Source organism: Oryctolagus cuniculus, chromosome 17, assembly GCF_051225735.1.
Source record: "Oryctolagus cuniculus isolate XC-2025 breed Fujian yellow rabbit chromosome 17, ASM5122573v1, whole genome shotgun sequence".
Classification (NCBI taxonomy): domain Eukaryota; kingdom Metazoa; phylum Chordata; class Mammalia; order Lagomorpha; family Leporidae; genus Oryctolagus; species Oryctolagus cuniculus.
Genome location: NC_142883.1, coordinates 62,722,036 through 62,746,526, shown reverse-complemented (window position 1 = coordinate 62,746,526; position 24,491 = coordinate 62,722,036). Strand labels below are relative to the sequence as shown.

Below are 24,491 nucleotides of genomic sequence, written 5' to 3'. Positions count from 1 at the left end.
AATTAGCCTTAATCAAGGTGCCACCTCCTTCCTCCGCCCTTTCCCTGAGGCTTGGAAAGGAAGAAATGGAGGCAGGCAGACGGCAGGTGCAGGTGCGGCGGGACCGGGACTGGGACCGGTCCAGCTGCACGCATAGCCCCTGCCGGTCCTGGCGGGCTTCCCGTGGGTCTCACTCACCTTAGGGGTGGGGTGGGATGGGGAAGCGGCACTGCTGATTGGGACACTCTCAGCCACGAAGGAGCAGATGGAACAACTTAGCCAGCCCTGTCCCCTTAGTCCTGTGTCCCCTTTTAAGACTCTTCCTCCTGACGGCCTCCAAGATTGCAGCTTCCTCTGGGGCCCCTTGGCCCGAGCCCCAGTGCAGGTGATGGGCTTGTCTGTTGTTTGCTGTTCTGTGGCCTGGTGCCCAAGCAGGCGGGCAGGGGGGTGAGGGCTGGTCAGAAGGGCCCCGGATGCCACTGTTCCCAGCCCAGACTGCCTGGCCCCAGACCTTGATGCTAGGGCCACAGGTCCCACAGCCACCAACGCCTAAGGAGGACAAAGCAGCGAACTAAAGACCAGTGGCTGCCCTCTTGTGACTGCACTGCTGGAAAGGGCAGATAGGAGACCCTTGGGTGGCTGGGGCGGGCAGGGGGGTGGCTGAGGGCCGACTGCAGAGCCCCAGGGAAGGGGCGGAGTGTGTGCTGAGAGTCCGGAGCTATGCCTGCGGGAGTTACAGACGGGGTGTCGGAGCCCGGGCAGGACTGACCAGGTCACACAGGTGGAGCGGACGACAAACCAGGAAGGGGAACAGGGGCCGAGAGAGCAGGTCTCAGGGACGTGGAGGGAGGGGTGAGGAGGGGGACTCGGGGACCACGGCCATGTGCCCCCTGCCACCCGCAGGCTGGTCATCGTGGTGCTCATCGGCGTGAGCGTGGCCTGGATCCCCGTGCTGCAGGGCTCCAATGGCGGGCAGCTCTTTATCTACATGCAGTCGGTAACCAGCTCCCTGGCACCCCCAGTGACCGCGGTGTTCACGCTGGGCATCTTCTGGCAGCGTGCCAATGAGCAGGTGCGCCTCCCGTCTCCCGCCGAGGCCGGCCAGCCTCTCCCAGTGGGGTGTGTGTGTGTGTGTGTGTGTATATATATACACCTTGGCCTTCTCCCTACAGCTCCGCACACCCTGCCTCTCTCCTCCCAGGGGGCTTTCTGGGGCCTGCTTGCGGGGCTGGCAGTGGGTGCCACGCGGTTGGTCCTGGAGTTCCTGCACCCGGCCCCACCCTGCGGGGCTGCAGACACGCGGCCGGCCGTGCTGAGCCAGCTGCACTACCTGCACTTCGCTGTGGCCCTCTTTGTGCTCACCGGTGCTGTCGCCGTGGCCGGGAGCCTGCTGACCCCACCCCCTCGGCGCCATCAGGTGAGCCCGCCCCGGTGCCCAGCCTCTAAGGGTATCTGACTCTGGACCTGTTCTGACCCCAAGACCCTCTTGGATTCAAGGATTTGTCTAGTCCGTAATCCTCCCTAGCTCTGGCTGACCTTGAACCTTGTCTCTGTATTTTTTTTTTCCCATCACTGATCTGTGCCCTGTCTGGGTCCACCCTGCCTGCCATGTCCCTGTCCCCTTTCATTATTTACAGATCGAAAACCTCACCTGGTGGACCCTGACTCGGGACCTCTCCTTGGGAGCCAAAGCAGGTCAGTGGTGCCCCTGGCCGCTCCCCCTGCCACCTCCCCCCTGCAGCTGAGTGAGGCCGGGGCTGGAGGCGCAGGTGCCAGGTGTGGGCTGCATTCTCCCCCCCCATCCAGGTGACGGCCAAACGCCACAGAGATACACTTTCTGGGCTCGCGTCTGCGGCTTCAACGCCATCCTGCTCATGTGTGTCAACATCTTCTTCTATGCCTACTTTGCCTGAGGTCACCACCGGGAACTCCTAGAGGCCCCTGGGAGGGGACCAGGGTCTCCTCTGGCTCAGCCAGCAATGATAGCCAGAGCCCTCAGCACTTAGGCAGGGAACTGGGTAGGGAGAAAAGGAAAACAAAAACAAAAACAAAAAAGAACATGCTATTTCAGAATTCACACCACCCAAGTCGTCCTCCTTGGGAAGAAAATCAGGTTCCTGGTGGACGTTCTTCTACTGGCTTCATGGCTTTTATTTGGAATTCACAGTCCCAGGTCAAGGGCAGGGCTCAAGGCTCAGGATCTAAGGCCAGCCTGGATGGAGGTGGAGCCGCACACTCCCAGGACACAGGCCCCCCTCAAAGGGCCTCCTGCGCCATGCCCCTCCTGCTTCCACTGGCCAGAGGGAGCCTCCCCCCACTGCCTTTCTTCCCGCTCATGGCTGCTCCATCATCAACCCAGCATTCCAGGCCTCCGTACACCCCATCTCACTTTTGCTGCCCCGGAGGATGCTGGGTGCTGGGCAGGTGCTGCCTGGGACCACCCCCCCGTGGGCTGCACATTCCACCTGGACATCCCAGCCTGCCGCTGGGCCTCCAGCACCTCACTCTGGCCCCAGCTTGCCATCTAACCTTCCTGCTGGAGTTCCCCAGTGCCCTGGTCCGGGCAGAACCTGGGCCTGGAGAGTCTGTGCAGCTGGGGCCAGGGCCTGCCTGCCACTACTGGCTCTTGTGTCCAGCGGGCCAACAGCTTGCTACCACCATGTTGCTCATCACTGTCAGCCCATCTCAGGGTCGCAGGCCTCTAGCCCCTCCCCAAAGGGGCTGTGGTGGGGGCTGGGTGCCCCAGGTACGTCCTGAAGTCATTGGGCTGCCAAGGAGCTGGTGTCCACCTGGAGTCTGTCTCACAAGTCCTGGGCGACAGGTGCACCTGCCCCTCGGAGCATTCTGTACAACTTGGGAAGGGTCGTTTGAGACAGGTAGGCTCAGCAGGTTAGCAGTCCAGGGTAAGCTACTCAGCCCCCGGAAGCCCTGAGTTCCCTGGGTTGAGTCCACGGAAGGTGAAGCCTAGAAGTCCTCAAGCCTGCGCAGGGATTGGCCAGAGGATGTGGGTGGGTGGGGCCTCTGCTCAAGCCTCCCTATGACGTCATATGGCTGGCGACCAATAGGAAGCGGCCGGCTGGGAGCTGCGGTAGCCGTCCTCACCTGCACGTGGCCAAAGGCAGTCAGGAGCCAGGTCCAGTCCAAGGCTTTCCGGATGAGCCCCCCGCGTGGCCCAGTGGGAGTGTCCGCACGCTCAGTTCCTGTGCAATGGCCCGTGGGCCTGGTGGGCCGCCCGCACGGGTCACAGGTGCACCGGCTGCACGTAGCTCCGCGGGAAGAAGCCGACGCGTCCGCAGGCCCGACCCCGCCACCAGTGCGGGTCCGGGCGCTCCAGAACCTCGATGATGTCACCGCGGCGGAAGCTGAGCTGTGAGGCATCCTGGGCCAAGAAGTCAAACTGGGCCTGGGCAAAGGAGGAGGCCCGGGGCACCTGCTGGGAGGGGGTGGGGGTACAGGGGTCAGCGGGGGTGCCTTTGGGACGCTCTGAGATCCCACCCTGCCGGCCAAGCTCCCCCAGGGGCAGGGTCTTGGGGCAGCATCAGAGTTGAACCTTGGTCCTGCCTGTCTGTGTTTTTGGCAGAACACGACGCTGCTGGTGGCCCAGCTGGGACCACAGGGTTGGTGGGCCAGGTGCTGAAGGTGGGGTCTAGGTCTCTCTCGGGCTCTCAGCTCCCTGACTCTGCAACAGTTACTCTGGCTGCTGGTGTGGGACCACAGGAATGTGCCTTATACACTGTGCAGGGTGGATGCCACGGAGAGCAGTGTTTAGTGCTGGGACTTTGGGACGCCCCGGGCACTCAGGCCTGTCTTCCACCCTTATCCGGGCCCCCGTCTGTGTGTGACCTGGGGTGCACTCCTGCCTTACAGGAGCTCAGCTGTCCCCCTGCGCGAGGTATCTGGACAGCTCTCTGCAGTGCAGTGCTGGGATGTTAGCTCAGCGCCTGGTCCTGCCTCCTCCTCCAGCCCCGGAGCTCGGCCAGGATAGGATGAGCAGAGAGGCAGGCTCTAATTAGCGGTTCTGTACTGAGGACTGGGGGACTGGGTCAGCTCTGAGTCGCTCCATAGGGTGGGAGACCCCCAGGGCCAAGGCTGGAGCGAGGCGGTGGGTACCAGGGCAGCCCCTGGTCCCTTTAGGCTCCTGTGCGCTGGCGCAGAGAGCAAGCAGGTGGAGTTCTGAGAGCTCACAGCTGACTTTGCTGGGGTGAGGCAGAGGAGGTGACCGTGGGTGCCCTGGGGTGCCCTCGTCCTGTTGGACGGAGGGGACACTGAAGCCCAGGTCACATGACAAGGTGGTGGCAGGGTGTGTGGGTGTGGGTGGGTGGGGGATGAGGCTGCTCTGGTGGTCACTCAGCCCCTTGTCCAGGCCTTGGCCACAGCCACACTCCTCCATGTCCACTGCAGAGCCCAAGTTCACGGTCATGAGCTCTTGCCCTGTTGCCCCAGGCCCTGCCAACACCCCCTTCCCCAGGAAAACAATATGTTTGGGGCTCAATAACCCTACTGGCTGCTGTCGTCATCCTAGTGATGAAAGGGCTGCCTGGTAAATTGCTGTTATTGTGAGAGGAGGGCAGATGGACTCCTCCTCCCACACACACCCTGCTGCCCGGCCAGCCCACACCGCACTCAGGGCCGGCTCCTCGAGGGAGCACACACCAGGACTGAGCCCTACCGGGAGTGAGACCCGGGATGAGTTAGGGCGGTCTCTGCGCCTCCGTGTACGCATCTGTACCATGGGAACGGGGGCTCCCAGGATACAGGGAAATGTGTAGCACCTACTGGTCTCATGCATCCAGCACTTATGGAGCACCTACTGGTCTCATGCATCCAGCACTTATGGAGTGCCTACTGTGTGCCACACACAGAACAAGATTTCCTCCTCCCCCCCCCCTTTTTTAAGCTTTGACCCCTGCCCTCTGCAGATGGCGGGAGATGCAGTGAGGGGGTCACCCGGGCCAGCCGTGCGCCTGCCGCCCCCCGCTCCGAGCCCGGGGCCCGCCTACCTGGAGCAGGGGCTCCTCGTCCCGCAGGAAGATCTGCCGCTTCTTGGCGATGGTCGTGGTGCGGTAGAAATCCACCAGCTCGTTGAGGGAGTTGAACTTCTCCTCCCACAGGAAGTACTTCCCCGAGGCCTCGCGTAGCACCTTAAAGTGCTGTACTTGGTCCCCGTAGCTGAAGGACAGGACGCAGGCCCCCTGAGACTGTGGCCCTCCACTGGCGCTCCCAGGGGCTCCCGTCCCAGGGCCTCCCACGAGGGTCCTCCAGGGTCGGGGGCCAGTGCACGTAGTGGGGAGACCCCACTGGCCTGGGGAGAACCCCCGGCAGAGAAATGCAGGGTTAAGGACCAGACTGCTTTCCTTCCTGCTGTGTGACCTTAGGCAAGTTGCTTAATGTCTCTGAACCCAGTTTCCCCTTACCCATGACAGCTCCCTTACGTCTAAGCTCGCAGATGTCGCTGACTGTGGCTTACTGGTGGCCTTGGTGGGCACCCCTGAGACCTCAGCACTGAAATTGTGCTCCCTCCCCGCCCCCTCCCAGGCGTGGTGACACCTTGGCGTGCTGGTCCTATGGGCAGCCTGAACCGTGCAGATGTGAGAGGAGCCCCGGGCACGCTGGGCACTTCACATACTCTCCTCCTTCCCCAAGAAACTTCTATAGCTCCCCATTGCCCTCGGGACAAAATCGAAGCACTTCAGACCCCAGATCTGGCTCTGACCATGCGTCCAGCCTCATTTCCACTCCGACAGGGTCAACGGGTCCTACTCTTTCTCATCTCCCGGCCTTTGCCCGGCTGTCCAACCCACTACCACCAAATTGTCCCAAGCGCCAAGATAATTTGCTTCCCCCAACCGGCCAGAATCTTCCTTGTGCTTCTTCCCACACTTGCACACCCTTACACCAGGGCAGCCACGCAGCGCTGGCGTGGGGGCAGGACTTAACTATTGTAACTCCCTTCCCAGCTGCAGGGGTGGCCTTTGGAGAGAGGGTAAACTGAGACCCCCCCCCCCCCCGCCGCCCCACGCAGCCATCGCCTGCCTGGAGCCATCAGCAAGAAGGCTGGGATGGGGGTGTGTGTGTGTACGGGAGGCACCTCTGAGCTCCAGGTGTGCTCCTTAATTGATTACCATTATGTAACAATAGAAATAATTACTCCAATTACGACGCGCACAATGCCCCAGATTGTATCGGCCCAAGTGGGGTTGTTCTGTGCCCTGTTGCTGCCTGCACCCCCCCCCCCCGCCAGGAGGCCACCTCTCCCTCGCCCTCGCTGTCTGGCTAAACCTTGAGTGTTCTTTTTGGGGTTCTAGCCCGCCAGCCTCTCCTGGCCAGCCGGGAGCATTAGTGCTCTCCCAGCAGGTGCACGGAGGGAGGCTGGGGACTGGGGGCTGTGCAGGGGCTGCCCGCGCTTCACCTGGCTGAGCTGTAAGCTATGGAAAGCGTGCAGCAGCTCCAGCTCCCAGAGCCTGGGGCCGGGCACCTGGCGGCTGGCGGGGCTGTGCAGGGGACAGCGGAGGAGAGGACTCCAAGCCTCTGGGGCCACAGCCTGTCCACACGTGGAGCTAGAGGAGCTCTGACTGCCAACCCAGGGACTTGATGGTTCAAACAAGCACACACTTCCTGGGTCCTATATTTAAGATCTCTTTAGGAGCTGGCGCTATGGCCTGGAGCGGGTTAAGCTGTCCCCTGCAGCGCCGGCATCCCACATGAGTGCTTGTTCGTGTCCCGGCTGCTCCACTTCTGATCCAGCTCTCCGCTATGGCCTGGGAAAGCAGTAGAAGATGGCTCAAGTCCTTGGGCCCCTGTACCTGCATGGGCGACCTGGAAGAAGCTCCTGGCTCCTGGCTCCTGGCTTCTGCCTGGCCCAGATCCAGCCATTGTGGCCATTTGGGGAGTGAGCCAGCAGATGGAAGATCTCTCTCTGTGTCTCTCCCTCTCTTTGTCTTTTTTTTTAAATTTATTTTTTTGACAGGCAGAGTGGACAGTGAGAGAGAGAGACAGAGAGAAAGGTCTTCCTTTGCCGTTGGTTCACCCCCCAATGGCCGCCACGGCCGGCGTGCTGCAGCCGGCGCACCGCGCTGATCCGACGGCAGGAGCCAGGTGCTTATCCTGGTCTCCCATGGGATGCAGGGCCCAAGCACTTGGGCCATCAGCCATTGCACTCCCGGGCCACAGCAGAGAGCTGGCCTGGAAGAGGGGCAACCGGGACAGAATCCGGTGCCCCGACCGGGACTAGAACCCGGTGTGCCGGAGCCGCAAGGTGGAGGATTAGCCTAGTGAGCCGCGGCGCCGGCCCAGAGAGTCTGTTTAAACAGTTTGGATGCAAGGTGCTCACGACCAGGTGTGGCCTGCCTTCCTCTACTCCCACAGTTCTCTCCCTCCCCCTGGCCACCCAGCCCTGCCCCTCTCTCTGTCCCATCACTCCTTCCACCTGTCAGTCTTGGGACCAGGGTGCTGCTTGGTTAGAGGTTTAGAATTAAATGTTTAAGACACAGAGTAGTTCAAGGTCACTCACCTCCCTTCGTATGGGGGGTTGGGGCCAGGTGGGATTCTCTCCACCCTGCTTGAGTCAAGGGGTCCAGACCTCACCCCTTTCCACTTCTACACACACAGTTTGCCTTTGCCCACACATTTAGGAATTCTCCTCGAACTCCTACCCAGGCTTCAAGGCCCAGGTCAAATGGCCCATTCTCTGAGAACTGCCCCAGGCCTCCTCACAGCCTTCTGTGAGCCACTGCCCACAAGGATGTGTATTCACGACACAGAGGAGGCAGGGGGCAGGTGGCAGCCCCGAGAGGGTCCCAGTCAGTTGGGACTTCAGCAGTTCTCACTGGGGTGCTTTGTTCTTGAAACTTCTTCCAGCACCTCTGAGCTGGGATCCCAGCCCACCGCGGGGGGCCTGAGCCTATAACAGGTGCCCTGATCCCACAACTGGTGGCAGGGAGCTGATCCTCCCCGAGGACGGGGCTCTGGACCGATGGAACAAGCGTTCCCCCAAGGCCAGCTGTGTGCCGCCTGTACGCATTGCACCTGCTGACTAAGGCCCTGAGTTGCTGGCATTGGGACATGTGTGTCCATGTGCCCACAAAGGAGCGAAGGGCGGGCAGGAGACAGGACCTCCGCCCTGTCTGGCCCGCCCCAGCCTTTCAGAGGCCACGGCACCTCCTGGAGGCAGCCTCTGAGGCCGTGTGCTCACAAGCTCAGGGGTTTTCCTGGCCTTTGGGTGGAGCGCATAGGAAGAAGCAGTGTCCCTCCTTACAGTGGAGAGATGGCGCCCCATGGCTGGGTGGGCGAGAAGCTGGGCAATGGGGACCCCAGGGGCTCCATGTGTGTCTGGGGGACAGGTGGCACCTGTGCCTCTAGGTCAGGGGGCAGATAGGGGGTGTGGTGGCTTTGACCCCAAAGGACTGTGACTTTGAATGCTGTGGTGTTTGACGTCCAATGACCTGGACAGTTCCCTAGGACAAAGGAGATAAGGAAAAAGGGGAAGGCGTCCGGGAATTCTAGAACTTTCCGCCCTGCGATTCTGAGAATTCTCAAATCTGGGAACATGCACGGGGTCGGGGGGCGGCACAGTAGGTGCTCAGGAAGCCCGGGTGTCTTCCTTTCTCAAAACAAACAAACAAACAAACAAACAAAAAACCAACCAACCAACAAACAAAAAACGCCCACCGCCAGGCATCAGAGGCTGAATGCGACCCGTCCAGGGTGTTGGCCGGCTCTGGGAGGTGGTCCGCCCTGATGAGGTCATCAGGGCGGAGCCCCAACTCCAAGACTGAGCCCCTGGGCTCCTTAACCCCCAGGCAGGGAGCAGAAGAGTAAGACCACGCACTCCTGTCTCTCACGGTGGCAGCCTGGGGGCTCCCGGGGATTCTCCTGTCTCTCACGGTGGCAGCCTGGGGGCTCCCGGGGATTCGGCCAGCACCAAGGGCAGCGCGGGCTGTGAACCCACCACCTGGCTGCTCCTCCACCTGGCACTACGAGCCTCTGCTTGCCCGTCTGTGACGTCAGCAGCCGAGAAGAGAAGGCTGCACACAGCCCGCGGGGCTGCAGACTTCCTGCCTTACAGCCTGGGGGGGGGGGCAGGCCCCGCCCCCATCTCCCATCCCTCCCCCCTCCCCTTCCCCAGCCACCCTGGAGGCCTGAGTGGAGCCTGGGGGCCTCTGGGAACCACCCCACCTCCCAGGGCGGGGCCTGCCCTCTGCAGACCCCGCCCCACCCCCACCTCTAGTCGCAGGAGCTGAGCCCGGGCCTAGTGAGACCCAGGAGGGCCCAGGGTGAGTTCTGGGGAGGGAACATGGACTGTCCTGGGGTCTGTGCACCGTGGTGGGCAGGACCCCAGGGCACAGGCGAGCCCTCCCCTGCCCCTCGCTGGAGCTCCTGGCACAGTGGCGTGTGCCTGTGCCTCTTGCTCTGCGTGTGTGTCTTTCACTCCTGGATGTGTTCATCTCTGTGCGACCCCCACACCTATCCAGGGGGGTGAGGGGCTGGCCCAGGTCTCTGGGCCACCAGGGGACCGAGTTGGGCCTAGCAGCTGGTCCTGCCCAGCGAGTTTTTCTGGCCTGGTGGCAACCAGTGGCAGTGGCAACAGTAGCAGCAAAGGTGACAGCAGGAGCCCAGGGAGGAAAAAATAAGGCTGGGGTGTGGGCGGGAGCCCCAGGACTCCCCTTGCCCGCAGCCGAGGCCTGTGGACCCACCTGGGCAGAGGCAGGGTGCTAACTGCCTATCAGGGGATCTCTATCCCCTCACCACGGCCTCGGTTTGCCTATCTGTAGAATGGGAGGGGTAGAACACCCTGTCCCGAAGCAGACAGGAAATAGAATGACTCTGACTGGGGGTGGGTGGGTGGGATCTTTGGGTCTCAGGGGAGGTGTGCAGAAGGGCAGACAAGCTCTGTCAGGGTATACAGGGTCGGGGGGTGCCAGAGCTGCTGTGTGACCCGGGCAGGTTAATGCACCTCTCTGAGCTTCAGCTCCCTTATCTGAAAGCTGGACTTTTGGGGAGCAGACACATTTCCTCCCCACCTTTGCAGGCTGCAAGCCCCTCCCTGCTGCCAATTACATCCCCCACCCCACCTGTTTCACTTGCCCCAGTCTTTATCATTGTCCAAGACTTGGAGTACTGGACTAATCATTGGGCATTTTTCATCCTGTCTGGAAGGACAGGGATCTTGCTTTGGTTTCGTTGATGGTGGAGCTGCCCGGTGCCTGGGACAGGGCCTGGTGCACACACACACAGTGGCTGTTCGGGGGTCACAGCAAACACACATGCCCGGGCTCCGGGACACCTTTGCATAGCAGGAAGCAAAACACCGCCCTGGGGGGGGGCCAAGGGTCCGTGATGACGGGAGAACCCCACGGTGTGGCCTGGAGTGCAGAGTGAGGCAGAGGCTACGCAGCCCGGGCATTGCACAGCCGCCCCTGGCCTGCCGGTGCAGGTGTGTTTCCTGGTGGTGGTGGTAGGGTGGGGAGGAGGGGGGGAGGGACAGCCCTTTGTAAACTCATAAACAGCAGCTTGCGATGGCCACTGTGGCTCTGTGAGGCAGCCCGGGGCCCATAAATCCCACCTCTGACAGCTTTATGGGGCTTGGCCTGTGCTTGTGGGACATGGCCACGCGCAGCAGAGTCAGAGTTTCCCAGAGCCAAGCCAGCGAGGGCTGGAGAGCTCTCGCACACCAAGCCGCTGAGCCATCCCTGGCCCAGATGGCCATCGGGTGGCTGTCTCCCTGTCAGCGATGAGGGCGGCACAGCCGAGAGAGGGCCAGGGCCGGCTTGCGGTCACACAGCAGGTGCAGGGCCAGGGTGAGAACTGGGCTGGTCTCCCAGCCCTGCCATGCCACCGCCTTGTCGCTCCACGGCAGGAGCCTTTTGGGACAGGAGGAGCTTCTTAACCCCTTGCCAGCACATTGCATGGCCCTTGGGGGTTACTGTAATGGTAATTACCGTAACAGGCATTTTCCGAACATTTACTGTGTGCTAGTCAGCATACTAAGGTGCAAGGAACTTGCCCAGGATTACACGGCTCATAGGTGTCAGAGCTTGAGACTTGCTCAGAATCCCACACGCCTAGCCATAGGCCTCCTCTGAGTCCCAGTGGATGGTTATCTGAGGGCCACGCTGAACAGGAGCAGGAAACAGGGGCCCTGCCTGGGAGAAACCCAGGGTCAAGCACGCCACCTGCTGGTAGCATGCGCTAACTGCATCCGACTGGGCCCAGGAAAGCTTTTTCCAGCTTCTGACCTTGGAGTAGGTGTGGCAGGGACCCCTTGAGGCAGGGGCCAGGGGACCATGAGCCAGGACTTCCCTGGGGACACTTCCAGGTCCCTTTCTAGGACACATTGGTGTTGGTTCCCGGTACCGCCGCTCTTCTGGCAAGACGACTTGGCTGCTATCCAAACACATCCCTCACCTTCCACCTCTGGGTCTCTGCATAGTCCCTGGGCCTGGTACGCTCTCCCCTCTCCTGTGCACCAAACTCCTGCTCATGCTACAGGGCCCGGCTCTGAAGCCACCTCCTCCCTGATGAATCCACTGACACTCCTTTAGTCATTGCTCAGCACTGTACCCGGTTGTGCCTATTTTGCCATCACCACCAGGCTGCTGGGGAGGAGCCAAAACTCTCCCCCTCTGCCATGCACAGCTGACGTCTAAGCTCTGGCCCTAGGCAGAGGTGCTCAGATCTGGCAAGGGGTTAAGAAGCGCTCCTTGGCCCAGAAGGCTGCTGCTCCCAGCGCACTGCCCGTGGAGAGACAAGGCGGTGGCCTGGGAGGGCTGGGAGACCAGCCGGGTTCTCTCTCGGGCCCTGCACCTGCTGTGTGACCGCAGTTGCAAAGTGCAGTTACAGAGAGGCGCCGGAAGAGGGCAGTGTGGCGAGGCTCGAATGCTGAAGCCGGGGTGGGGCCGCCCAGCTCAGGAGGCCCCTGGGCCCCTGCTTTGCTGGGTGACCTCGGACGTTGGGACTGGTTCCAGGAGCCCTCTCAAAGCCGGACTAGCCCGCCTGGCGGGCGCCGTTCCCAGGAGATGATGACGGGGACCCTGGACAGCCAGCTCCGGGAATGCAGCCGCTTCCTGCCTCTGCGGAAGTTGTGACTCCCTGGGGGTCTGCAGGGCCCTCGGGGAGGGGTGGCGGGGACTGGGCAGTGGAGGTGAGGGTGTGCCCTCCACGGTCCCCGGGGGAACCCACCGCGACACCCCGCCCAGCGCGCAGACACGCTACGCCGTGGTGGGCGATGCTCTCCCACTTTTTCGATAAGCACGTAGAGGTTCAGAGAGGGCGCTCCTGCCCCCTCCGGATACCCAGCCCCTTCCCGGATGCAAAGGCAAGGAAATCAGCAGAGCTGGAGGCCGGTGACAGAGCTTGTGGGGGCGGAGCAGGACAAGAGGGTGGGTGTGTGGGTGAACCCCGTGACGTCAGCGCTGCCCCCAGAATGGCAAGCCCAGTCGGGGCGAAGGCCGGCTCACAGGGCTCATTGCGCAGGCTCTGACCAAAGCACCCATCCGCTCATTACAAAGGGTGCTCACGCCGCGCAGGGCTCTGGCCGGCCAGAAGGCATCAGGGGCCACCGTGGCCCACCTGACGGAGCTGTCCCCATCTGAGCCTTTCTTTGTCTGCCGCTTTGGGGTCCCCTGACCCTGTGCGCTCTCACACTGGTGGGTTAGCCCTCCAAGCCGACCTGTGCGTTTATTTAAATCACAGAGCCACTGGTGGTGGGTCCGGCTGTCCTAGGAAGGCTTCTGTCCCCGCAGAGCTGCGACAACACACAGGCTGGCGGCTGCTGCCTCCCGGAGAACACACAGCGAGCTCCGGGCTCACCCCCCTGCCTTTCATCCGTGCTCCCGTGTGGCACTGCGCACCCAGCACTAGCTGTGAGCTGGCACAGTGAGCAGCTGGTCTGTGCCGGGCTGGGTGCCGGTGCCCGCAGCCACATGGAGAGCTGGTGCCCCCCCCCCCCCCCTGCAGACAGCCATTCCACCGCGGGACCCGGCCACCACTTTCTGATCCCTTGTCGCTGTCCAAGGCAGTCCCAGAGACCTCCCTGGCCTCCTTGCTGCCTCGCTGGCCCCCAATAGTCCCTCCTCATAGCAGCCAGAGAGATTTGGGAAAAAAATAATGGAATCTGAGCATACTCGGCTCACCCTCCATGGCTCCCGATTTCTCTGAAAGCCCTGCGCCAGGGCCTGGGCAGCTTTTGGTCAACACTGCCCACTGCCCCTGCTCCAGCCCTGTGGCCACCTCTGGGCGCCTGCACATCCCAAGAACAGTCCCCACCCCAGGGCCTTTGCACTTGCTGCTGTTTGCCTAGAAGTCTCTCCTCCCAGGTCCTTAGCCTCCGCCTCCTAGTTCCGATTGTTCGAGTGCCACCTCCTCCGAGAAGGCCTCGGACTGCCCACCTCGGCTCCTTCTGTGTTCATCTGTCCCTTGTGCACAGTCTGTTCAGTGTCCTTCTCCGTGGCACGGGGCTCAGAGCTCCCTACATTGTCCTTGGACTTGTGCACCTGGATAACCTGCTGTTCTGGCACTAGCCAGGGGCCCGACTCCTCCCACCCCCCCATTCCTGCCACTCTAGGACGATGGCACACAGCTCCCATGCCAGGCATAGCCTAACTGACTGGACACATCCACTCGCTGACTCCCTGCAGTTGCCTATTTCACACGACAGGAAGCAGGCACAGAGAGGTTAAGTGCTTTCCCCCAGGTCACAAGCCAGGAAGTGGGATCTGTCTGGTGCACATCCTGGCCACCTGCCCCGTAGCGCCTCGGTGCCCTCTCTCACGGCGCCCCCTGGTGACATGGCCCTTCCTCCCCCTGCGGAAGCCCTCAGCCCGGGGCCTCTATCCAGCATGCCCCCTCTTGCTCTGGGCCGCACCTGGGGTGATCGGACGGCGACCCTGAGCCCGCCAGGCGGTCCACGGCCTGGAGGCTCGGCTGGGACCCCGCCTCCCACGCACCCTGGGTGCCCCAGCTCACTTCACGGAGACAGAGAACTCGCCCGGGGAGCTCTCGCTCTCCCGGATCAGGAAGGCTCCCAGCTGGTTCCGCTTCATCAGGATCTCTTCGGCCAGCTGCCGGGAAATCCGACCGGAGTACCACCTGCGGGGAGAGGGCTGCTGATGGCGCTGAGGAGGCCATGCTCTCTCCCACCAGCAGAGAGAGAGAGAGAGAGAGAGAGAGAGAGGAGATATTTGGCCATTGACTCCCCAGGTGCCTGCAATAGCCAGAGCCAGGAGCCAGGAGCTCCATCCTGGTCTCCCACAGGGGTGGCAGGGACCTAAGTACTTGAGCCATCACTGCTGCCTCCCAGGGTGCGTTAGCAGGAGGCTGGACTTGGACGTGGAGCTGGGACTTGAACCCTGGTCCTCTGATACGGGATGCAGGTGTTCCAAGAAGCACCTTAAGCACTATGGCAAATGCCTACCCCACTTTTCCATTTTAAATGGTAGCTTCTTAAAAGTAAAATAAATAAAATAAAATGTTCATGCAGACCCTGGGAGGCAGCAGTTATGGCTCAGGGAGTTGAGTTGGATTGAGCTTCCAGCTACTGGCTTTGGGCTGGCCCAGTCCTGGCTGTTGCGGGCATTTGGGAAGTGAACCAGCAAACGGGAGCTTTCTCTCTCTCTGCCTCTTAAATAATAAAAAAATAAATAAATAAAATTAAAAAACATAAAAACAAAGGACAAAAATGTAAACAGTGGCGCCAATCTGGCAAAGAAAGTCTCTCCCTGTACCCATTCCACAGAGGCAGACTCAGTTGAGCTGGACAAACTCCTTGTCTTGCCCACCACACAGAGTTGGGTAGACAGCAGGCGCCTGATAAATGCTTTGATTCTTGCAAGACCTTAGGGCCCAGTCGTAAAAGGCTGGGCTCCAAGTTCTGTCCCAGTCCTGCCCATCCGGCTGTGGCCTCACTGGTGGCTGTGGACCGATTACCCCCCCAAATTCTGACGTTGAAGCTGAATTTCCGGGGTGACAGAAGGCAGAGGTGAGGCCTGGAGGCGGTGACTGCTGTGGCGGGGCATGTGTCCCAAAGCCCCCCCCCCCGTTAGAAACTTGGTCTCAGCGTGGCAGGACTGGGAGATAGGACCTCTTGGGGGGCTTGCACAGGGGCTTCTGGGGGCCCCAGAATGGACAAACTTCGGGTTCATGGGTTGGTGGAGACGGGATGGGTTTTCGGTGGCTCACCCTCAGCCATGTTGTAAAGCAGCAAGAAGCCCCCACACTGCTCCTGTGCTGTGGATGTCCCTGCTGGGGTTTTGGTGTCCGGGAGCACCCCCCACCCCCCGCTGCCTTGGGTCTTCGGTGATAGCAACAGAAATTCACCAAGACCCCGGAGAGAGCGTGGCTTCACCCTTCCGCCCCAGGGAGGACATGGCCAGGTGCCCACCCTCCGAGGGGCTGTGTGAACCCCCTCCCCCTCTTCCTCCCCCGGCCTCCTGGCATCTGCGGTTCAGCCCGGCTTTGGCTCTGAGCCCCACTGTGTTGTTGATGACCACAGTGAGGCCAGAGCAGCTGGAGGTGTCACTTGGAACAGTGACAGAGCGAGGCGGGGCCAGGAGCAAAGCTGGAGCCGGATGGGGCTGGTCACGGGTGGCGGATGTCAGTGGGACTTGTCATGATGAGTGATGAGCAGGGTGACGGTGGGGGTGGGGATCTGGGGGGGGGGGCGGGAGAGGCTGGTGAGTGGAAGGCACTTCCCAGGCCCGCTGAGCTGCCTCCGGGAAGCCCTCCATGATGCCTTCCTTGGCCTCACAGCCGGCTCAGGTGCCTCTGGGGTCCCCGCAGGGGACTGGGTCTGCCTTGTGCCTCTCCTGGCCGGGGGTGGGGGGTGGGGGTGGAGGTGGGGGGCTGGTGTAGGCAGCGGGCTTTCTGCGCCCCCACCCCCCGCTTCCCCCTCACTCTGGGGCTTTCACGGGCTGAATCAAGGGTGGAACTGGAGTTCCCCGGTCGCTATCTGGGGAGCAGGGGAGGTGCTGAGGTTAGCCAAGAATGCACCTGGGCGTGGCCTCAGGCACACAGGTTGGGGGCCTGGCCCGGACCCCACCCCCATCCCAGACACAAATAGTCAGAGTGGCCTCTGGGGGCATCTGAGGCTGGAGTCCCCCCAGGGCTCCCCAGTCCCCTACTGTCTGGCCGCAGCTACTGGCATTGGCCCAGCAGGCCCGGCCCCCCAACAAATGGAAACCTCCGCTCAGCTTTCCCAAGCCCCCCACCCCCATTACGTCCTTTGGTTGCCCAGCTGTGCCCTGACTTATGGACACTGGAGTGCCTGCCCTGGCTGGCACCAGCCCTGCCTGGGGCCCTCTCCACCTCCCGCTCTCCTTGGGCACCCCTGAGCGGCCCAGTGTTACACAGCTAGGAGGGACGGGGCAGGCCTGGATCCCAGGCTCCGTCCCAGGAGCCTAGTGGACGTGGCTCTGTGACATAGGCTGGGACACGTGGAGTCCCAGCAGAGAGGAGGCTGGAGGCAGCATTGGAAATAACTCAGAGAGGTAAAGACAAAACTTCCCTCGGCCTCCCCCTGGCCCTCCCTACACCCCCACCCCCGCTCACTTCCTCATCACACACACACACACACACTCACTCACCTCCCTGTCTGCCACTTGTCTACCTTGCCCTTACTCCTCCATGGCTCCCTGCTATCCTGAGCCTGGTATTATTTGAGGCCCCCTTGCCAATTTCCAGATGCCCTGGGGTTCTCACTCCTTGCTCTCCCTTTGCTCATCCCCTTCTGTCCCAGGTATGCTTGTCTCTTTTTCTGCTTAGCCAACTCCTACACATCCTTCAAAACCTCTCTTGCTGCCCCCTCTTCTCAGAAGCTGTCCCTGGTTCATCGCTCAGCGCTGACTGTCTTCCCATGTCCTCTCTACCACATAATAGGGCTATTCTTGATCTCTCCATGTCTTCAGCATCACCAGCCTACACCAGCCCCCCACCTCCCTGGAGCTGTGGCCAGGTGGGGGACACAGAGCTGCAGGGCGGGGGCCAGAGGACACTCACGGGTGGGGCTTGATGTGGATGTAGTTCTTGGGCACGAAGCCTTCGGCACCCCGGAGCTCAGCCTTGTACCAGTTCTGGTCATCTTCCATGTTCAGGATCTGTGGGCAGGAGAGAAACAGCCACTCAGGCCCAGGGGAGTGACAGCTGTCCCCTGCTGAGCTCCTGCTGAGCCCTGGGCCCCAGAGGGGCTCCTCCGGCTCCAGCCCCCTCTGGCCAGGATGCAGGGCTGGGAGCCCCGGGGAATGATCTTCCCAAGGTCATGGGGCCGCTAGAACCAGTTGCTGGACTCTGTGACCCTGCCACTCCCTGGCCTCAGGACAGCGTTTCTTGAAAGGTTCACGGTGTCCCAGGGGTGGGGCAGCTGGGGACCAGGGGAAACTTGGGGTCAAGGTTTTGGGGCAGCTGGAGGTAGACTCTCTGGCTGGGTCACCCAGATGCCCAGCAGACCACAGGGAGTTCTGGGAGGCTGATCTGGGGGCCTTAGATTCTGAGCCGTGCCTTCAAGCCTGGGGGTCCCACAGCAGTTGCATGCCATGCACCCAAAGCTTTGGGCTGCAGGTCGGATGCCCCCCTGACCCCGGCAGGTCGGGAGCCCCAGGCTGAGTTCAGAAGCTAGGGGGCCACCTGGGGTCTTCTCTCACAGGCTGGGCTTGGGGGACCACTCAGGGCGGCTTGGGCACTGGGGAACAAAGGCAGGAGGCTCGGGCCGGGTCAAGACTGGGTCTCGGGCCCTAGCCTTGGGCTGCCAGGCTCCAAGGCCCCCCACCGCCCCACAGATGGGCCCAGAGGAACCGAAATAGCCAGAGTGGGCGTGGGGAGTGACCAAGCGAGCAACCAAGGGGAGGAGCCAGCTGGGCCTGGGGAGGAGATGGCACGAAACTCGGGCTTCCTCCTCCTCCACCCTCCCTGGGTCCCCTTTGCACCTGTCACCCGCTTCCTACACAGCCCTCCAAGGTGGACATCTTCACAAGTTCTTTTCTAGATGCTGAAGCTGAGGCCCAGAGAGAGAGAGAGAGAGAGAGGGAGAGGCAGGGCCCATGTGTTCAGCGAGGACCCTGAGGCCTAGGGCTTTGCTGATTTGTGTGGGTGTGGGTGTGGGGGGTCTCCTGGCCCACCAGTGTCACCCCCCACTCGCCTACAATTTTTGTCTCTGGATCTAAGCATGGGTGGAGATTTCTGTTGCCTGTACTAGAGCAGTCTCCAGGGGGATACTTGGAGAGAGAGAGAGAGAGAGAGAGGGAGGGAGAGAGAGAGAGAGAGGGAGGGAGAGAGAGAGAGAGAGAGAGAGAGAGGGAGGGAGAGAGAGAGAGAGAGAGAGAGAGAGAGAGGGAGGGAGAGAGAGAGAGAGAGAGAGGGAGGGAGGGACTGGCTACGGAACCCCCAAGGCTTGGGGCTGCTGACGCCAGGGCTCCAAGGCAGGTGCTGATGTTTTGCCAAGAGGAGCTGAGATTTACTTGGTCACGCTGGGGTGAGTCCCTTCCTTCCTGTCCCTGAAGCCCGGGTAAGGTCAGCAGCCTCAGCGAGAGACGGAAGCAGGTGGCTGAGGCAGAAAAATTGTTGCTCAACATAACCCCCCACCCCCCAAGCCTAATGAGCAAATAAGAGCCCGTAGGGCCGCCTGCCACAGCCGTGGGTGTTAACATGAGCTGAGGCCTGGGGGCTCTGGACGGCTCTGCCTGCTGCTGACTTTCTCCGTGCCCTTGGGCTCAGTGTTCCCATCTGTTCAATGGGCACATCTGGGGCCTGCACGGAAGGTGGCAGTGTCTCGTGTACCGCAGTGTGTTCTGAGTGGGTATGTGGATGCCACGTATGGAGTCTCCTGCCTCTTCTGTTTTGTCTTGTTCTCCTGCCACCTCTGCTCTGAGGGCCCAGCAGTGTTCTCGTGGGTTCTGTTTGCTGAGTCTTTACTGTTGATGTTGTTCAAAAGCCCCGGACCCGGCTGCTGTGTGATGCATGGGGTTTAGGTGGCTGCTTGTCTTGCTGACGTCCTATAGGACTGACAGGTCGAGTCCAGTGGCTCTGCTTTCTACCCAGCTCCCTGCTAATGTGCCTGGGAAAGCAGCCGAAGAGCTTGGACCCCCGCCACCCCCGTGGGAGACCCGGGTAGAGCTCCAGGCTCCTGGCTTCAGCTTGGTGCAGCCCTGGTCATTGCAGCCATCTGGGGGGTGAACCAGCAGGTGGGAGATTCTCTCTCCCTCTCTTCTTCTCTCCCTCTCTCTCGCTCTGCTTTTCAAATAAACTTAACAAAAAGAATCAGAAGCTCCTGGATGCTTCTCTGCACTTGTCAGAATGATTCTTTCTGTTTTTTTCTCTGTGTATAAAACTCTAGCACGTGAGGGCCGGCGCTGTGGCATAGTGGATTAAACCTCCGCTTGCAGTGCCGGCATCCCATATGGGCACTGGTTCAAGTCCCGGCTGCTCCTCTTCCCATCCAGCTCTCTGCTATGGCCTGGGAAAGCAGTAGAGGATGGCCCAAGTCCTTGGGCCCCTGCACCTGTGTGGGAGACCTGGAAGAAGCTCCTGGCTCCTGGCTTCAGATCGGCATAGCTCTGGCCGTTGCGGCCATTTGGGGAGTGAATCAGTGGATGGAAGACCTCTCTCTCTCTCTCTCTCTGCCTGTAACTCTACCTCCCCAATAAATAAATAAATTAATATATTTTTTTAAAAAGATTTGTTTATTTATATTTGAAAGAGTTACACAGAGAAAGAAGGAGAAGCAGAGAGAGAGAGAGAGAGAGAGAGAGAGAGAGAGAGGTCTTCCATCTGCTGGTTCACTTTCCAATTGGCAGCAACAGCCAGAGCTGCTGTGCTGATCCGAAGCCAGGAGTCAGGAGTTTCTTCTAGGCCTCCCACGTGGCTGCAGGGGCCCAAGGACTTGGGCCATTATCTGCTGCTTTCCCAGGCCATAGCAGAGAGCTGGATCGGAAGTGGAGCAGCTTGGTCTTGAACTGGCACCCGTATGGGATGCCGGCACTGCAGGCGGTGACTTTACCTGCTACGCCACAGCGCGGGCCCCATAAATAAATATCTTTAAAAAATCCAGCACATGGATTGGTATCCATGATCCTCCGCACAGGACCAAGTGGCCATGTAGACGGAGCCTTTTACATCATGAGACACCCTTCAGAAAACATTTCCGAGGCTGACTCGTGGCTCTCACCACACGGATTAGACAAGACAGACTCTCACAGACACTCCTCCACTCCTCCACTCCTCCACTCCCGCTTGCTGCCCTTTTCTCTGGTGCTCTTGTCATCCAACTGATCCGGCATTCTGCTCGTGGATCAGGTGTCTGCAGAAGGCAGAGGTGAGCGAGCAGAGCCTGGGGCTGTTTTCTCCTCTGATGACTTCCCGGGGCTTCCCTGGGTGCTCCCTGAGTGCTATTGAAGATTTTACTTATTTATTTATTTGAGAAGGAGGGAAACAGAGAGCAGAAGAGAGAGAGAAAGTACACCCATCTGCTGGTTTACTCCCCAAACACTCAAAAAACGGTCAGGGCTGGGCCAGGCTGAAGCCAGTAGCCAGGAGCTCCATCCAGGTCTCCCATGCAGATGGCAGGGACCCACCCACTTGAGTCCTTGCCTGCTGCCTCCCAGAGTCTCTGCTTTAGAAGGAAGCTGGAGTCAGGAGTTGGGGCCAGGACTCAAAGCCAGGTAGTCCTGGTATGGGACACACCTGCTCCCCCGAGGCCTTGTTCCTTGTTGGTGGGAGGCTGGGCACCCCTCTCAGGAGGAGGAGGTCTGAGTCGCAGGGTGTACAAATCTTTAGGGCTTTCTATATGTTTCCTAGATGCACCTTGCAATGGCGGTGTTGCTTTACCTGTCCTCTGCCTACGCAGGAGAGTGAGTGCCCATTGCCCCACCTGCTCAGCATATCTGGAGATTCTTGTTAACACAGAAGTTTGTGGGGGTGGGGGAGGGAGGCAGCGTTGTGCTACCTGCGATGCCGGCATCCCATATGGGCTCTGGTTCGTGTCCCAGGTGCTCCACTTCTGATCCAGCTCCCTGCTAATGCACCTGGGAAAGCAGCGGAAGATGGCCCAAGTGCTTGGGCCCCTGCACCCATGTGGATGAAGCTTCTGGTTCCTGGTTTCAGCCTTGCCCAGCCCTGATGGTTGTGGCCATCATGGGGAGTGAACCAGCGGATGGAGGATCTCTCTCTATCTCTGACTTTCAAATAAGTAAATAGCTAAATAAATAAATATTAAAATAAAATTCGGAGCACAGGCCGCTAGAAAATAATGGCATCTCTTGGCTTCTGGAACATCAGCTCCAGGCAGCAAAGGCTTGGTTTTATTTATCACATGTCCTCAGCAGGTGCTCCATAGCTCAAGAGGTGTTGAACGGGGGCCAGCACTGTGGCGTAGCAGGTAAAGCCGCTGCATGCAGTGCCAGGCATCCCATTTGGGCGCCGGTTTGAGTCCCAGCTGCTCCACTTCTGATCCAGCTCTTTGCTATGGCCTGGGAAAGCAGTGGAAGATGGCCCAAGTCCTTGGGTCCCTGCACCCACGTGGGAGACCCAGAAGAGGCTCCTGGTTTCAGGTCGGCACAGCTCTGGCTGTTGTAGCCAATTGGGGAGTGAACCAGCAGATGAAGACCCCTCTCTCTCTCTCTCTGACTCTCCTTCTCTCTCTGTGTAACTCTGACTTTCAGATAAATAAATAAATAAATAAATAAATAAAAAGAGGTGTTGAACAAGTGGAGGAATAGGCAGGCTCTGTCATTCCTCCATCATTCCTTGAGCTTGCAACACCCACTCTGCCCCATGCCGCCCACTTCCAAGGATGCAAAATGCAAGGCCGGCGCCGCGGCTCACTAGGCTAATCCTCCGCCTAGCGGCGCCGGCACACCGGGTTCTAGTCCCGGTCGGGGCGCCGGATTCTGTCCCGGTCGCCCCTCTTCCAGGCCAGCCCTCTGCTGTGGCCAGGGAGTGCAGTGGAGGATGGCCCAGGTGCTTGGGCCCTGCACCCCATGGGAGACCAGGAGAAGCACCTGGCTCCTGGCTCCTGCCATCGGATCAGCGCGGTGCGCCGGCCGCAGCGCGCTGGCCGCGGCGGCCATTGGAGGGTGAACCAACGGCAAAGGAAGACCTTTCTCTCTGTCTCTCTCTCTCACTGTCCACTCTGCCTGTCAAAAAACAAACAAACAAACAAACAAAAAAAACAAAATGCAGCCCCCAACCCCTATGCTGCCCCCGGAAGGGCCGGTGCCCAGCTTCTGCTGATATTTCCAGCCGCCTTCCTGCCTGCCCGCTGTTCTCCAACATTCCCCGTGTCGCCGAGACAGCCTGCCACCGTGTGCCCGGCGCTGCTGTGTGCCCTGCCACCCCCCGGGGTGGGGCTTGCCTTTGTGGTGACTGCCATCTGGGGTGTCAGGCGGCGTTGGGGGGCCCTGCTCACACTCCTTTCTTAGCAGCCAACACTTCCATGCAATGCGGGTGCCCCAGGCATCCACTCACACCTTAGACAAGGAGCTTCACCGAGACGCTGGCCGGTGCGGCTGTTAGGGACCTGCCAAAGGGCAGTCCTGGTCCCTTCAGGGCTTGAAGCTTGTGGCCAAGAGGGAGGCCCGGGGCCCAGAGTGGAGGGATATCCAGTTGTACCGTCCATTGCTCCGGGGGCGAGACTGAGGCCCGGGGAGGGGCAGTGACTTCCTCAGGGTGAGTGAGTGGCAGCTCCAGGGCCCAGAGCTTGGCAGGGTCACTGCCCGAGTCCTCGGCCCGGCACCCAGGCTTTGCTGGTAAACTTTTTTTTTTATTTTTTTAAAATTTTTTGACAGAGTGGACAGTGAGAGAGAGAGACAGAGAGAAAGGTCTTCCTTTTGCCGTTGGTTCACCCTCCAATGGCTGCTGTGGCGGGCGCACCACGCTGATCCGATGGCAGGAGCCAGGTGCTTCTCCTGGTCTCCCATGGGGTGCAGGGCCCAAGCACTTGGGCCATCCTCCACTGCACTCCCTGGCCACAGCAGAGAGCTGGCCTGGAAGAGGGGCAACCAGGAGAGAATCCGGCGCCCCAACCGGGACTAGAACCCGGTGTGCCGGCACCGCAAGGCGGAGGATTAGCCTAGTGAGCCACGGCACTGGCCTGCTGGTAAACTTTTAAGCAAGGATGTTTCCAGAGGGGAGGAGAGAGAGACAGACAGACAGAGAGGGGGAGAGAGAGAGAGAGAGAGGAAGAGAGAGGAAGAGAGAAAGAGAGGGAAAAAGAGAAATAGAGAGAGAGATAAAGAGAGGGAGAGAGGGAGAGAGAGAGAAAGAGAGGGAGAGAGAGGGAGAAAGGGAGAGTGGGAGAGAGAGAGAAAGAGAGAGAGAGAGGGAGAGAGAAAGAGAGAGAGAAAGGGAGAGAAGGAGAAAGGGAGAAGGAGAGAGGGAGAGAGAGAGAGGGAGAAAGAGAGAAATAGAGAGAGAGAGGGAGAGAGAAAGAGAAGGATAAAGAGAAAGAGAGATAAAGAGAGGGAGAGGGAGAGAGAGGGAGAAAGGGAGGAAGGGAGAAAGGGAGAGTGGGAGAAAGAGAGAAAGAGAGAGAGAGAGGGAGATCCCACAGGTTCATCTGCCTAGATGTCTTGGGAAGCTGTGCTGTCCACCAAAAGGAGCCCAGGCTGGGGGACAGGGGAATAGTTGTGATATGAATCTCTTTTTCCTTTTCTCTAAACGACTTTGAAGCTCACCCCTCATGATTAAATCATGACTATTTTGATCTCACTGGGTAAGTGCGTATACTTAGTTCTTTCCTTAGGCCCTTCTCTCTCTCTCTCTCTCTCTCTCTCTCTCTCTCTCTCTCTCTCTCTCTCTCTCTCCCCACTCGCCTCGCCCCTCACTGATCACCTTTTCAAAGTTTTTTCCCCACCCTGGGAAACTGAGGATTGAACCAACTGCTGCCAAGGCCTTAAATTCTTACAACGACCCCGTCCCCCCCCCCCCCCAAGACCACAACACTAATAATCTCCCCATTTCCCAGATGGGGACACTGAAGCTCAGGACGAAGAGGGGCTTGTCCAGAGTCACAGGGCCAGGAAGCTGGAGAAGCCGGGCCTTGTCCTCCAGGGACCAGAGTCCCGGGCCCCCCGGCCCCCCTACCTTCAGCGTGTCCCCTTTGTGGAAGGCCAGCTCGTCGCTCTCCGTGGCCTGGAAGCTGTACAGGGCCACGGACTCCATGCCGCCGTCCCTGGGCTCCAGCAGCCGGGCTGCGAGCAGGCGCAGAGGCTTCCTGCTTCCTCCGCAGTCGAGGACCGACTTCCTTTGTTTTGAGTGCACTGCGTTTGTTCTTTGACGCTGAGACCGAAACTGCCCTTGGAGGGGTGGGGTGGGGGGGAGAAACAGGAAGTGGAGACGTGTCGCGGAACGGGGCGCTCGTGTGTGAGCTGGCCTGGCCCCCACCTCAGCACCCCAGAGGCCAGGGATGGCCCCGGGGGAGTCAGCCTGCAAGAGTCCCATTGTACCCATGCTGCAGATGGTAACACTGAGGTGTCTGGAGGAGACACGCCATAAAGGCATCTTCCTGCGCTCTGGCCGCCTGCCTCTCATGA

At 60.2% G+C, this 24,491-nt stretch overlaps 2 protein-coding genes across 3 annotated transcripts in view; one reads left to right on the top strand and one right to left on the bottom strand.

Moving 5' to 3' along the window:
• SLC5A10 (solute carrier family 5 member 10) overlaps nt 1-2,028 on the top strand; it is a 50,501-nt gene extending 48,473 nt beyond the window's left edge. Inside the window, 4 exon segments of the mRNA NM_001082699.2 lie at nt 883-1,051; nt 1,181-1,396; nt 1,617-1,674; nt 1,786-2,028. Coding sequence (NP_001076168.1) covers nt 883-1,051; nt 1,181-1,396; nt 1,617-1,674; nt 1,786-1,892 — 550 coding nt within the window. The 3' untranslated portion in view covers nt 1,893-2,028.
• Nucleotides 2,029-2,112: 84 nt separating this feature from the next.
• GRAP (GRB2 related adaptor protein) lies at nt 2,113-24,234 on the bottom strand. Of its 2 annotated transcripts, none has more exons than XM_070061590.1 (5): nt 24,043-24,234; nt 16,969-17,066; nt 13,942-14,064; nt 4,980-5,148; nt 2,113-3,409 (listed from the first exon to the last, which is right to left on the bottom strand). In XM_070061590.1, exons 1-5 carry the CDS (start codon nt 24,118-24,120, stop codon nt 3,221-3,223), a joined length of 657 nt encoding a protein of 218 aa, XP_069917691.1. In that variant the 5' UTR covers nt 24,121-24,234; the 3' UTR covers nt 2,113-3,220. The 2 variants fall into 2 exon arrangements, with proteins under 2 accessions (XP_069917691.1, XP_069917690.1); XM_070061589.2 differs by having other exon boundaries at nt 2,113-3,412; nt 24,043-24,227.
• Between the last annotated feature and the right edge of the window lie 257 nt (nt 24,235-24,491).